The 13,661-nt window shown below is 40.3% G+C and overlaps 1 protein-coding gene across 1 annotated transcript; it reads right to left on the bottom strand.

Moving 5' to 3' along the window:
* Positions 1-6,264: 6,264 nt before the first annotated feature.
* Positions 6,265-8,836, bottom strand: LOC139660908 (signal-regulatory protein beta-2-like). The gene is made up of 6 exons (XM_071539181.1): positions 8,763-8,836; positions 8,339-8,656; positions 7,892-8,236; positions 7,436-7,570; positions 7,290-7,321; positions 6,265-7,111 (listed from the first exon to the last, which is right to left on the bottom strand). The coding sequence occupies exons 1-6, from the start codon at positions 8,824-8,826 to the stop codon at positions 6,983-6,985; spliced, it is 1,023 nt and encodes a 340-aa protein (XP_071395282.1). The 5' UTR covers positions 8,827-8,836; the 3' UTR covers positions 6,265-6,982.
* Between the last annotated feature and the right edge of the window lie 4,825 nt (positions 8,837-13,661).

Raw genomic sequence — 13,661 nt, 5'->3', positions numbered from 1 at the left:
GGAAAGAGGTATCTGAACCACAATATGACTACCCATCCTAACATTAGCTTTAAAATCAGTGAAACAGAAATCGCCAGCATACATAAACATTTTTATAAGTTACAGCGGAGTCCAGTTATGCTCTGATCACCAGCAAGGCAGCCCAATGTGTACAGCTTTCACAGTTATGCAGACCAGATAACTGGCATGCAGGCATAGTATTATCTGTCCAACTAGTAGTAACTGGTTAGTTATGATGATTTGCTCAATACCTGTCAAGCAAACTGGGGATACAGCGATGGAAAAGATCATTTGGTAGCATGTAGTCAGTATTTGATCAGAAAATACACACTAAATTCACACGCTGTTCATACAATTTTATGTAGTTCACTCCATACTTGAGAACATGAATGACTCTTCCAAAGCTAGAATCCAGAGAACTAAGACTGAAACCTGTGATGTTGTGAAAAGTTACATTTTTACAGTCAAAGAAAGGCTTAAAGGTTTTGACGATAATCATCTTCCAAAGAAAAAAATCATGGCATTTGAAGATTAGGCTATGTAAGTATTCTTGAATTTGCTTGTAAATGCACTTTTCCTTTGTCAAGCTTATAGCCTCGATAGCACAGTTGCCAGAGTCAGGCCGGTCGGTTGGTGCTCTGCGAGGTGCAGATATCCTGACAGTTGTTAGAATTGTGCCTGCTCTCTATACTGGAAGATTTAAATCAAATTGAAACCACAGGTAGTTTGTTTAGACGTTTTGGGAGTTACAATGGTAATGGACATTTTTGTTATTGAGCTTACTATGATTATTTGATGTCAGTTTTTCTGTTTTACGCTGGTGTGATGCGGTGTTCCTCGTGTCTCCATTTAAAGATCAGACATCAGATTTCTGCAAGTTGGATATGTATAGTGAATGCTGGTAAATTTGGACTCATAAGGAACTGTTTTATTAATGCAAGAGTTTTGATTTTGGTGAAACTTTCAGTACCCCATGTATCTGCACTCCCATGCTTTCCATCAGCCTGTGTTATGATGCCACATGCGCAATGGGTTGTTTTAATTGTGCCTGCTCTTACCAAGGGGAGATGTGGAAGTGGTTATTTCATGTCAGCCTGCAGCTTGGATATGGCTAGGCTATTTTGCGCTGGTGTGAGCCCCCATTTCAATAAATATGGCTTCATATGCTGGCCTCAGATATCCATCATAAATTAGATTTGCACAGTGTTAGAGATAGTATAAGGACCTTTAGATTATGCCAGTCTTAGATTTTGGTCAAACCTGAAGTTTCCATCAGGAAATGAAAGGTAGTTGGGCTGTTTCATGCATCTGTTTTAGGTTATGGAAAGCTTACTCCATGCCAGTGCTAAGTCTTTCAAACAACTTACTGGCAGAAGCCCTCGTCCGAACGACTTACTAACTCATCCGAACGAGATTAACAAGATAATAAACACATTTCACCTTGCCTTTCAGGGCTTCTGTAGTATTATCTTTTCATTTTAAGAGAATTACATTTGTTTGTATTTGATTCTTAAAGCACTTTGTAAACTGATGTTAAGTGTTATACAAATAATTAATTATTATTACTATTATTATTATTATTAGTAGTAGTATTATTATTATTACTACAAGTGACCTGATGAGTTCTTTGTGGTTTCTTTAGGTAGAGTAGATATTATGTTATGTCACGAAAGTAATGGTTTTGGATGCTATAATGGTTTCATTGATGGATGTTATGTCCTGTTCACTGTGCTACAGTCACAGTGAACACAGTCATAACATTTCATGAAATAAGCACAAGCTCTGAAACACAGATGGCGAGTTGTGAAACTGAAACTTTGGTTAATGTTAGGCAACAAATCAATTGAATTAAAGGAATAGTTCACCCAAAAATGAAAATTCAGTCATTATCTACTCACCCCCATGCCAGTAGAAAATCGGGTAAAGTTTGTTAGTCCATACAACTGTCCCAGAGATCCCCAGAAGAAGTACCAATTAAAGTAAATAAAGTGAGTGAGTAGATAATGACTGAATTTTCATTTTTGGGTGAACTATTCCTTTAAGGTTAGGGTAAGTTTTTGGTCATGGATAATTAATAAAAATTTAAGCTGAAAATGAAACCTTTACTCACACCAGTGTACTTATTTACATGATTTGGTAACTTGGGTCGTTGGAGTTGAAGGTAAATGTATCTACACATCCACCACCCAGACTTCCACACCCTTACTTTCAGTATTTCATGTCAAACTACTTCCTGTTTCTAGTCATGTCTCCTCCAAGTAATCCTTTCCTGGTGGGGAAATGTATTTGTCTCACTTTTTGTGTACAGAACATGTTATTTGCATTTGAAGACATCATGCTCATTTCACAAAATTTCATGACACCAGGCTGGTTGAACTGCAAGATGCTGTGGGCTTGAGGCTACAGGCCAGTCTTCCTGTGTAAAAGCTCTGCAAGGACTTAAGTTTCGCTCACTGCAGTTCACACCACCTTCACCACAGAAGAGACAACACAAGTTAAAGGCTGAGACTTGGCTAGTTTGAAAGGTGCGACCTGTGCTTACATTTCTAGTTAGAGGAAGGTATTAATAAACCCTTGTCTTATTTTTATGAGCGTGCTTTGCCTATGTAAGGATCCATTCACATACTGTATGGAAGGAGATACTATTTCTTGTAGTTTTGGCACACACTCAGAACTTGATAGGCAACTACTGCAAACACATGATAACTCAATACTCACTGACGGGTGAAAGCCAACCGCATTCATTCTCATTCTTGTATTACCCTCTCCCCAAAATCTTAGCCAATGGGTAGGTGAGGATCCTGCCTGCCCATTGTGTTCAGGCATAGCTACACTTAGGCATATATTATCAGGTAAAACAAGTTTGTCTCAGGGAACATACACCTGGAGACATAATCAAGTGCTCAGGTAGAGATAAATTAATTTCCTGATAGGAGAGAGAGTACTAAGATTAAGTTTGTCAGAGAGGGAGGAAAGATCAGCAGGGAAGCCATTTTAGGCAGGCAGGCCATAGGGCAGCTCGGGGCAGGACGAGATTGGCAAATGACAGTGGATTTAGGGAAACAGCTTGTGATCCCTAGAGAGATAATCATCTCAAATTTAAGACCTGATTTGGTATTGTGGTCAGAGTCACATCGGATTGTGTATTTTATGGAACTCACAGTGTCATGGGAAGATGCAGTAGATGAAGATTATGAAAGGAAGATGCTGAAGTATTCTGCTCTGGCAGCTGAGTGGACAGTAGGGGTGTAACTGTTCAGAAAGCTCACGGTTTCGTGGTCGCGGGTTAAAAAAAACCCCTGATCCTTGCATCACTACCTCAGTGTTTTAGTTATTGCTGTGTGCCTGTGTGAACTCGCACTGAGAGATGCTGCGGGAGCAAAACGTTGTTTTGGTCCTACCTCTTCTCTCCTCCTGCTGTGTGTGTGATGTGAGTGACGTCGGCTCTTCTGCGGCACACTGCCGCAACATCGACACGGAAGCCACAAAATCAAAAGTTGGTCAAATTGATCCAAATCGATCTCTAATGTGCCGATGTGAGCATCACGTCATGTTTGTCATTTGTCACAGACCAGCAGAGCAGCAGCAGCAGAGTCTGAAAGTGAAACTTACAACTCCACAATTTGCTCCATAGGCTACTGCTGTGTTAGTAGGCTAATCCAGATGTGATGTCATCGTAGATTGACATGTAATTCTGACAACTGGACAGATACTCTCCAGGGAGATCAGACCCACATAGGGCGTGGGGGACCACAGAACCGTATGAACCGCGGCACACATGCGCATACCGAAGCGTGGGTGGTGAACCGAACAGTTCTGATTTTTTTTCAGTATCCATTACACCCCTAGTGGACAGAGTTTAAAGCAGGCAGTTAAGACTATGTCAGAAGCAGCCATGGGTGCCAGTGAGTGGCTGTGGATGAGAAGGAAACATGCTAACTGGGGCACAAAGTAGCCGAGGTAGATAGCTTACCTGAGCTAGCCCTGTGCTAGCAGTAGCTTGCACATGCATGCTTGAGTTAATCTTGTGTTAGCAATAGCTTGGTAGCATGTTTGGGTTAGCCTTGTGGTAGCAATAGCTTGGTAGAATGCCTGTGTCAGCCTTGTGTTAGCACTAGCTTTGTAGCATGCTTGTGTAGGCCTATGTGTTAGCATTAGCTTGGTAGAATGCTTGTGTCAGTCTTGCAGCCTTGTGTTAGCATTAGCTTGGCAACATGAGTGAACATACTGAGTCAGAACTTGTTTGGTAATTAGAACCTGCATAAGCGTCTAGTAGAATGTTGAGGTAGGCTTGTGCTAGAAGTTGGTAGCAACCATACCTAAAGCCCGCACAAATGGGGCCTCTGATTAATCATGTGACTTATAAAAACATTGAGGGTGGCCAGACAGCTGAGTGGGCCCCGGCACTCAATGAGAAGCTGCCAAACAAGCCAGCAGGGCCAGTCAGATTTAGCTTGCAGACTGCTGAGTTGGTCGAGTATCTGCTCTCTGCTTGGGCAGTGTAGGATGTAAACTTAGTATGTGTGACTTGGTAGGGTTCAGATGTTGCGTGTTAACTTAATGTTCTGAATAGAAAGGGATATTGATGGTAGTGTGTGATGTAAAATAGTGTTGTTGATAACAAGGTGCAGGTGACAGCGACAGTATAGTGGACTTGGGTCTGCTGAGTCTGGGCAAAGAGGGGGGTGTTTCTGGGACGCTGGAATATACTGTTGAGCCTTCTTGAGGTGTCGTGGGCCTAATTCAGCTAAACATCGATGAAGGAGGGTGCCCACTTGATAACCACAATGACTCCCTCACACTCACTCACCCTGAAACTAGAGTAGGTAGCTGGTGAATGTTGCTGCCTGTCTTATGGTGCTGTAGATTTATGACGGTGAAGCCTGATGTTTTCTATGGTAGGCTACTCATTGGTATGGCAGTGTATCATTCTGTTAAACTCTGAATTGGGCCTCCATATGAATGCTGACCATGGGTTATGGCATAAGGGATATTAACATCATATCCTGTGTATTGATAAATGCAAATGGAACAAGCCTTGTCTGCTTGGCGTTTTGCCTCACTGTACTTGTTTTTTGTACTTTTAACTTTTTTTTAGCCACAACCAGAAAAGCCTACTCAGTATGCCTTTACCATAATTTTACACTGTACATTTGGTCTTGTGAATTGTTAGTTCGTGTTGTAAATTCTGCCCTTTTGTTTCATGGCCCATCATAATAATTTAGCCACCAGTAGCTCCATGATGAATGAATAAACAAACATTACTAATTGAGCAGGTGAATGGAAGGATAGTTGTGCTCTACTCATTTCTACTCTCTACAGACACTCTCTGTGCTGTCCCTTTGCCTTAGTCTGCTCTTCCTGATCAGACTTAGAGCAGCATAATGGAGATTGTTTGCATCTTAGCCCTGATAAGAATGAAGCAACAATGGGAAGTAATGTGAGAATAAAGCAAATGGAGAAACAACGTAATGTGGATGTGAGTGAGAAGAGCTGCCATCAAAATGTTTTCATTAGGTGATGCTATAGGCCTAAATTTGAATATTATCATGTGATCATAGAAGTTTCTTATCACTTGCAGCAAAATCTCCAGTGTTAATTTAACTGAAAGTGTAAAAATGGACAGTATGCTTGTGTTTATCTAAGTCGACACCCATCAGAGTTTAGCAACTCCCCAATCAGCACTTGTCAACTCCAAATAATTGCCACAGAAAATTTTCTGTGCTGCTGTCAGAGTAAAACTTTGTGCCTCTATAAAGATAAAGCCTACAGAGATTTACTATATTTAAAAACGTAATTTTTGTTTTATAACCATTTTGAATTGATTTCATTGTCAACAGTGCCATGGAACTTATTCAGCACATAAAGGACAATGTCACCATTCAATACAGGTAAAAAATATTAGCAATATTAAACCTCAATGAGATTGTGGAGCAGTCGGTGTCTGAGTCCATCCAGCCAGGAGACTCTGAACTGTACAGTACAAACTGGGACCAGTGATGGAGAACACAGTGTCTACTGGTTCAGACATGGATCTCGTCCAGGAACACTTCATACCCATGCAGAGTCTAGTTTGTAGTATGCAGTGTCCAAGTTCAAAAAGTACAATTCTGGGTGCAGGCTTACTCACTGTTTTTTTATTACAGCTGAAATAAAACAGAAACAGCAATTACACAGAAGAGTAATTACAAAGTGAAACATAGAGCTATAAAATTGTGTTGTTTGGTTGTATTACTTTGCACTCTACTTTGTGACTTTGACTCATACAATTGATTGACATTGAAGACATTGTAATGTCTTGTAAATACACTGACATTATTCAATAAATACTTTATTGAGGACAAAATGCAAAGACTTTATTTTGATATGAGGAAATCATACAACAATGTTGAATGTAGCATTTTAGGCATCTTCATTAATGTAAGGATTTAAGAATACCACACTATAGAAAAGTGAGCCATTTACTTGTAGTATTATTATTATGAATTACGTTTTTCCTGCTATTAAATAACTTATATTAAATCTGCACTATAGGCAAGATTACTATGTAGAAATACACCCATCTTATCAGCCTAAATCACAAAGTCGAGCTGCAATAGAGAAAAGTGTCCCATCCCCAGACGTCGTACATTCATCATATTTGCCAGTATAAAATTCTGGTGTCGGTATGGTCACTTTAAACTTGAGAAAGAAATACAAATTGTCTCCTAAACATCACTGTCGGTACATCCTCTCTGGGTACTGAAGTCCTAAAAAGTCAAACCGTCACCTCTCGCTGCCATTTGGAGCTGCAAGGGTGCGAAGTTGTCTAGTACAGCTTTAATTACACTGAAGTAGTGCTAAGCCTCAGTGGCATTTTCACAAAGAACATGACAGAGAGGTCCATGGTCATATTTGAACCTTCTTTATGTAACAGAGTCAACAAGAGATATGCATTTGATATTCATTCCCTAATATCTCCACCTGTCCAGGACTGAACCTCTCAGTCCTGTTCACGGTACCTGACCTCAGAATACAATACAGCATCTCTACTGTGTTTCACTGTGGCTGGCCTGGAGGAGGAGCTTCTGGGAGCCAAACCCACTGCTGCATAGTGAACTGCATCACTAGTCTGAGGAAGACGGAAATGGAAATAAAGTATTAGAGACTAGAGACTTGTTCTGACAGTTTGAGACAGAAAGGTCTAGTGGAAAACAGATAGGCCGTACAAAGTTTACATGTTGGAACATCAGTGTTGAATTTTGAGTATAAATCAATTCTTGGTATTAAAAGAAAATGAATTGTATTACCTGATTGCCTTCAGAAGATCCATCAGTTTTCTCTGAACAGTCAAAGATAACTACTGTCAGTGCCATTTGTTACAGAATATAAGAGAATAAGTCATTCTTCTGATACAGATGTACAGCTAATGATTATAATGCATAATTTGTAATACCTGTGGGATCTTTGCTCTGACTCTTGCAAAGTGCCCATACAAGCAGAAGCGTTGCCATCCCAAGAACGACGTTTGACAAAGCCAGTGCAACAACAGTTGGACTCAGGTCAAGTGGTGAGTTCAAGGTGGAATTTCCTTCACAACAAAGACAATGAACAAACAGTATTTTATTTAGCTTTTGAATAAGAAAAGTTGCTATTATTGCAATATCCACCATTTGAAAATAGAAACCTGATATATACTCTCCTATAATGATTGCAGACATTAATATAAAACTTGTGAGATATATGTATCATTTATTAGCTATCTTAAGAGCTTTGTTGAAAATGCTAACATGATTGAGGATGGGGTCATTTGTATTCTTTTAATGATCAAATTATGCATTTCAGGAATTTCCCCCCCTCAAAATCAATATATAGCATCTTGGAATAAAACCCTTTAGATTGAATGTCTTACTTTTAATATTGAGCTCGGTCCCATTTCCAAACAGGATCTCCCCACATGAAGCCACAACGCAGTAGTAGGTTCCAGCATCGGCAGAGCTGAGGTTCTTCTTGGGAAGGTTGTAGACACAGCTAGTTTGTTGAGAGCCAGTCTCAGTCTTCTCACATCTGTCATTCTTAATTCCAGAGGAGTAAATCATTTCTGGACCAGAATTTTGTGAGTTTTTCAGCCATAAGACACTAGTGTATTCCCCTGCACAGTTGCCAGTGTGAACAGAACAGTTGAGAGTTACAGAGTCTCCTGGCTGGACTGACATAGACACTGGCTGCTGAACAGAGTCACTGTTCATCTTTGGACCTTGGGGAAGAAACCAAATGAATTGTGATCACTGACATGTTCACATTCATGTTAATTTAGCCTGGGATGCATGTTTAATGGTAAATTGCACAGATAAAATACCTTTTAGCATCAGAAAGGTTCCTGGTCCAAATTCGATGAAGTTTAGATATACCACTCCACAGTAGTATGTGCCAATGTCCTCCCACGTTGTAGCAGATATGCTTAAATCATTTTTGATGCCATTAAAGTTTACTGAATAACGGTGACTATGGGTCATATGTATTGTTGCCACACGCTGCAGTCTCCTCCCAGTAGTTAATTTGTACCATACCCTACTTCTTATAGCACTATTTATATGACATTCAATAATAACTGGTTCTCCCAGGTCCACAGTTTGGAAAGAAACAGGCTGAGAGATGTCACTGAATTGTGCCACACCTGAAACAAAGAAAAGCATAAAGCCTAAATCATATAATCACCTATATGTGTGTGTAGACTCTCATGAAAAAAATCCCACGTTCCCTAGTGGGAATTTGTTACTTACACAGATTACAGAGTAGGAAAAGTTTTAGAAGATGCACCATCATCTTCTCTGCTCCTAGCTCCATCGTTTGTTCTGCTTCTCCTCAGCAATTCTGACTTAATTAAGCAACAGCAGACTTACCAGATTCACCAAGAGCAACATCTTCTACATCATGCGATGTCAAGTGTCTGATTGGTTCATCATATTTATCTTGAAGAATACCTGATTGGCTGCTGAGTGGATCAGATCAGTTGGTTAACAATGAAGCAAAAAACATTTCATTATGGTTTTGTATGATTACAGAGTTTAAATTTGTATTGGACCTTATTGTCACATTGTCTTCAAGCCTTGCTTTCTGGATTGAGGTGGGCTGAAAAGATAATTCAATGTTATATTAGTCATTTTTTCATTGTTAATTGTTATGATGTTATAATGATATAGTTAATATCATTCACTGAAATAGAATAACACTAAATTGCATCAACTACAGACACTTTTTTTGTGATCAATTGTTTTTAATTATTTATAACATAAAACAAGGATCAACAGAACACTTCTATTTGGTATACATTAGTATATAGTCATAGACATTACACCTTCCCCAAAATACACCATATATTACTTGCCTCTAGCATTTATCAAGGTGATGGTATGCAATATTCAAGATATACATACATTAAACAAAGCAACAACAAGAAGTAAATAAGTAAGTAAATAAAAACAAAACAAAATATTATTGAGGCAAGACTAAAGAGAAAGGCAAACACATGAGAAGAGCATGTCAAATGTAGGGGAGTGTTTCTGGCTGATTTTAAGTTCTTGGCATACTGAGCGCCATACCACAAGAGTGTTGTAGATGATGGGCCCAAACTTACGCCCGGGCCACACCGCCTGCGTGAGCGGCGCGTGTGCGTCGCGGAACCTGTTGCTTTTAATTTCGGCGCCCATGTTAACAGGTTAGAGCAGCCACACAGCCTGCGTGAGCAGCGCGTCTCAGGCGCGTCTCAGGCGCGGCTCATCCAGAGATTCGGCGTCTCGCCTATTTTTTCAGCGTGACGCGCGCGGTTGTCAGCACAAATAGACAGGGAAAATGATCTGTTGGTAGTCATATTGACATCATACCAGCAACATTACACCTTTCAATACAGTTTCAATGTCTATATCTGTAGAATATGTCACAGACATGAAAAAAAAAAAAAAATCTGTTTCCGTTTCAAATTAAAAGCCTTCTAGCGTTTCTGTGGACAGAATCCCTTCATTTGTTAACACAAGGCGTTTATTGTTAAATATTTGCAGGACAATTACAGGAAAATTCAGTGACTTGCACGGCTAAATTAGTGGAGTACCGGTTTTTAATTGTGGAAATACGGTAGTCATAGCAGAAACCCCACGTAGGCTATAGGCAGTATTTTTCCGGTTCTCTCTCTCTCTCTCTCTCTCTCTCTGAACGAGGGTAAACAAAAACCACGCGACTGCTTCCTTGGTACAACTCTTGACTTTTCGGACCGCTCATCAACATATAAATTACATTTATAATGACATGAAATTAAACATTCTATGGCCATTATCAAAGGCAAACTCAATGTAGAAAGATAGGCAGCGCTGCAGCAGCGCCGCAGCAGCAACGCTCTCTGTGTGGACACCACAGGCGTGCGAGCCGCAGCAGTTCAGCGAGGTAGCCGTCACGCACCGCTCATGCAGGCGGTGTGGCCCGGGCGTTAGCCTTGGCTGATTTCAAGGGAATATTGGAATGGACAAGGTCTTCCAACCTGTGAGAATGTACCATGCTGTCTTCAACAGAGCGCCATACTGGGCACGATGCAGGGTTGAACCAAACACTTAATGGACGGAGCATGAAGGACCAATAATATATACTGAACAAAAATATAAATATATATATATATAAATGCAACACTTTTGTTTTTGCTCCCATTTTTCATGAGTTGAAATAAAAGATCTAAGACTTTTTCTATGCGCACAAAAGGCTTATTTCTCTCAAATTTTGTTCACAAATTTGTTTAATTTGGTGTGCCTTGGGCTGGTAACAATAAAAGGCCACTCTAAAATGTGCAGTTTTTATCACACAACACAATGCCACAAATGTCGCAAGCTTTGACTGCAGTAATGTCCACCAGAGCTCATGTTGCAGCATGATAATGCACGGCCCCATGTTGCAAGGATCTCTACACAATTCCTGGAAGCTGAAAACATCCCAGTTCCTGCATGGCCTGCATACTCACTAGACATGTCACCCATTGAGCATGTTTGGGATGCTCTGGATCGGCGTGTACGACAGCGTGTTCCAATTCCTGCCAATATCCAGTAACTTGGCACAGCCATTGAAGAGAAGTGGACCAACATTCCACAGGCCACAATCAACAACCTGATCAACTCTATGCGAAGGAGATGTGTCGCACTGCATGAGGCAAATGGTGGTCACACCAGATACTGACTGGTTTTCAAAAAATGCATATCTGTAGCCCTAGTCATATGAGATCCATAGTTCAGTGCCTAATAAATGTCCTTTTTCAAGATAAAACTGCACATTTTAGAGTGGCATTTTATTGTGACCAGCCCAAGGCACACCTGTGCAATAATCATGCTGTTTAATCAGCATCTTGATATGCCACACCTGTCAGGTGGATGGATTATCATGGCAAAGGAGAAGTGCTCACTAACACGGATTGAACCAAATTTGTGAACAAAATTTGAGAGAAATGAGCCTTTTGTGTGCATAGAAAAAGTCTTAGATCTTTTATTTCAACTCATGAAAAATGGGAGCAAAAACAAAAGTGTTGCGTTTATATTTTTGTTCAGTAGTTGGAAGTTTGCCACCTCTTGGATCAGGGGGCCAATAGGTGGCAAACTTCCACCTATATTATTGGTCCTTCTGTAAAGTAGAGATTTTGATTCGTGGCCACAAATTATTTATATTTGCCTGCAACTTCTTCCAATATCCAGAGGGAGGAGCAAGGGGGATCATTGAAAAAATGAAATTCAAACGAGGGAGTACATTCATCTTGATGATTGATATCCAGCCTTGAAGTGAAATTGGAAGTTTTACCCATCTGTCAATATCAGATGAAATGGCTTGGTAGACCTTGTTGTAATTTCCATGGGCTGTCAAAAGCAGGGAGGAGAATATGTCAACACCTAAATATTTAAACTGACTCACCACCTTCAGGTTAACATCCCTAAGAGGTGCGGAATCACCCATATTAAATGGCATTATTGTGGATTTTGACCAATTAATTTTATATCCTGCCACGTGATAGAATTCATCAAATAATGCTAATATATGAGGAGTAGACTTCAGTACATTTTGCAGAAAAATTATGGTGTCATCTGCAAATAGCGAAAAGTAATGCTTTGAGTTGCAGACAGTGATTGGTTCATGACCAAAGGATTGACGGATAGTCTGAGCCATTGGTTCTAGAGCGATGGCGAACAAGAAGGGGCTTAATGGACAGCCCTGTCTTTGGCTTTTCACAAGGTTAAACAGGGGGGAACATATGCTGCCGGTTAAGACTGAAGCAGTAGGATTGGTATAAAGCAGTGTTTCCCAACCCAGTCCTCAAGGACCCCTTTTCCTGCAAGTATTGGTTCCAGTTCTACTCTTGTGCACCTGATCCAGTTAAGGTCTTAATGCTGATTGGTAGAGACAGATCTTCCTGAACAGAGCAGCATGAAAGTGTGTAGGCCCCATTGGGATCAGGTGTGCAAGAGTAAAGATGGAATAAAAACTTGCAGGACAGGGGGTCCTTGAGGACTGGGTTGGGAACCACTGGTATAAAGGACCTTGATCATATGATGAAGCCCCTCCCAAAGCCCATATAATCCATAACTGACCACAAATACTGCCACTCAACCCAGTCAAATGCTTTTTCAGCATCCAAAGAAAGGATAGCACTGGAAGAGTTAAGACTTTCCACAGAATTTATTACATGTAATAGACGACGTACATTATCGGAGGCTAAGCGTGATATTATGAAGCCGGTTTGATATGGATGTATTAAAATTGTCGTAAGAAGCTCCAATCTCAACGCTAGGACTTTGGCATAAGCTTTTACATCTGCATTTAAAAGAGAGATTGGCCGGTAACTTGCACAATCTAGAGGGTCTTTATCTTTCTTCAATAATAAGGAGATAATAGCAATATTTGTATTAGAGGACAAAGATCCCTTCTGAATGGCAGTGTTGACCATGGCTAACATTGGGGGTCCTAGCAGAGGCCAGAAGGAAAGATAAAATTCAGGTGGAATACCATCGATGCCAGGTGATTTGTCCTTGCTCATACTTAATAGGGCATTCTTGAGTTTGTCAAGGGTTACAGGGGCTTCCAGCAAGGCTGATATGTCTAAAGGTACTTTATTTAATTGGAGTGGATCTAAAAAACGTTTGCATCTCATCTGATCATGTTCTATTTCAGAAGTATATAACTTGGAGAAGAATAAGCAGAATGTAACATTAATATCTTTGGGTTGAGTAAGAATATCCCCATTAGATGATTGGACCCATTAGTCCAGTTTTAGCTGCTCTACACTGGCTTCCTGTAACATTTAGAATTTATTTTAAGGTCCTCCTCCTTATATACAAAGCCTTTAATGGGCTAGGACCAAGCTACATTGCTAACTCCCTTCTTCACTACTTGCCTTCAAGAACACTGCAATCATCAGCTGCTGGTTTATTGGAGGTTCCCAGCAACAGCCGAAAGAAAATCGGGGATGCAGCCTTTGTCAGTTACGCCCCAAAGCTATGGAACACACTACCTATAGATATCAGGGAAGCCAGCTCGCTAAATATTTTTTAAATGAAAGCTAAAAACTTATCTCTTCACTTTAGCCTTTAACTAGCTATGACTTTCCTGATACAGGCCTTAAACTCTTTTTTTTGCTTTGCTTCGCAATTATGCACTGCTGC

Source organism: Centroberyx affinis, unplaced genomic scaffold (assembly GCF_046629955.1).
Source record: "Centroberyx affinis isolate AG114_WGS23_722 - 3 ecotype Tasmania unplaced genomic scaffold, CSIRO-AGI_Caff_v1 ptg003420l_1, whole genome shotgun sequence".
Lineage (NCBI taxonomy): Eukaryota > Metazoa > Chordata > Actinopteri > Beryciformes > Berycidae > Centroberyx > Centroberyx affinis.
The sequence above is the reverse complement of the archived record's forward strand: the minus strand, read 5'-3'. Positions and strand labels throughout refer to the sequence as shown.

Coding starts and splice junctions, on each gene's coding strand:
- LOC139660908 (XM_071539181.1), bottom strand. CDS start 8,826: ATGGAGCTAGGAGCAGAGAAGATGATGGTGCATCTTCTAAAACTTTTC. Junction 8,237..8,338: donor AACCTTTCTGATGCTAAAAG/GTATTTTATCTG, acceptor TTCTTCCCCAAG/GTCCAAAGATGAACAGTGAC. Junction 7,112..7,289: donor GATCTTCTGAAGGCAATCAG/GTAATACAATTC, acceptor CGTCTTCCTCAG/ACTAGTGATGCAGTTCACTA.